Source organism: Teleopsis dalmanni, chromosome 2 (genome assembly GCF_002237135.1).
Source record: "Teleopsis dalmanni isolate 2A chromosome 2, ASM223713v2, whole genome shotgun sequence".
Taxonomy (NCBI): domain Eukaryota; kingdom Metazoa; phylum Arthropoda; class Insecta; order Diptera; family Diopsidae; genus Teleopsis; species Teleopsis dalmanni.
This window is the reverse complement of record NC_051847.1, coordinates 18,229,013-18,229,861: the sequence shown is the minus strand read 5'-3', so window position 1 is coordinate 18,229,861 and position 849 is coordinate 18,229,013. Positions and strand designations below refer to the sequence as shown.

Below are 849 nucleotides of genomic sequence, written 5' to 3'. Positions count from 1 at the left end.
CTTTTTAATTTATATTAAAATCAAGAACAATTGGGCATTTAAAATAACCACAACTGTCCGTATAACAGCGCCCTAAAAATGTTAATGGTCCGCTTGTTAACATTTCTTCACCGAGTCATTCCATGACTTCCTCTACTTCTTATGGATGTCTGCAAAGCTACAAGCACTATCTCATTTCCACAATCCTCTAGAGTGTCTTCCATACACTTAAGTGGATAATATTATCTCAAAACATTTTTATAAATGGTCAATACCATTTGTCATTACAATAAAGCCGCTCTTATAAACGTTTATCTCTAAGGTATACAAAGTTATTAGTATCCAGTTTCCATTTATTATAATAAATACGTTCTTTAAATGATTTTAACGGTTTCTGCTTTAGTGAGCTTTCATTTTATTTACTATTTAACAGTAAATTGGTTTTGATAATATTCTTGCAACAACTTAGAGCAACTAATTAAGTAAATAAATAAATTTCTGTAATTTATTTCAACATAAGAACAATTTTATTACCAGAAATGTGATATGACGTTGTATAATTGACGTCTTCTTTAAGTATGTCTCATAAAAATAAAGGAGAGCCGGAATTAAAAGGATTACTGGGATAATATATCAAGATCAACACAATCCAAAACACTTATCGGTAACTATAGCAATAAAAGATAGCAAAATTATATGAAACTATCACAAGAAAAACTTAGAATCATCACAGGAATTCTAACAGGGCACTGTTAACTGTGGATTCTATGAAGAGAATGCGGAGTCGGCCATACATACGTTGTTAGAATGCCTTGTGCTAATGCACATACGGAATAGGCTCCTGGGAATGTATATTCTTACGAAAGAGGC

At 31.6% G+C, this 849-nt stretch overlaps 1 protein-coding gene across 1 annotated transcript in view; it reads right to left on the bottom strand.

The window, feature by feature from the left end:
- The window catches only part of LOC119674028, a 10,666-nt gene extending 10,563 nt beyond the window's left edge, over window positions 1–103 (bottom strand). Inside the window, exon 1 of the mRNA XM_038085150.1 lies at window positions 49–103. Within this exon, the coding sequence (XP_037941078.1) occupies window positions 49–103 (55 nt within the window). The remainder of the gene's footprint in view (window positions 1–48) is intronic.
- Window positions 104–849: the final 746 nt, after the last annotated feature.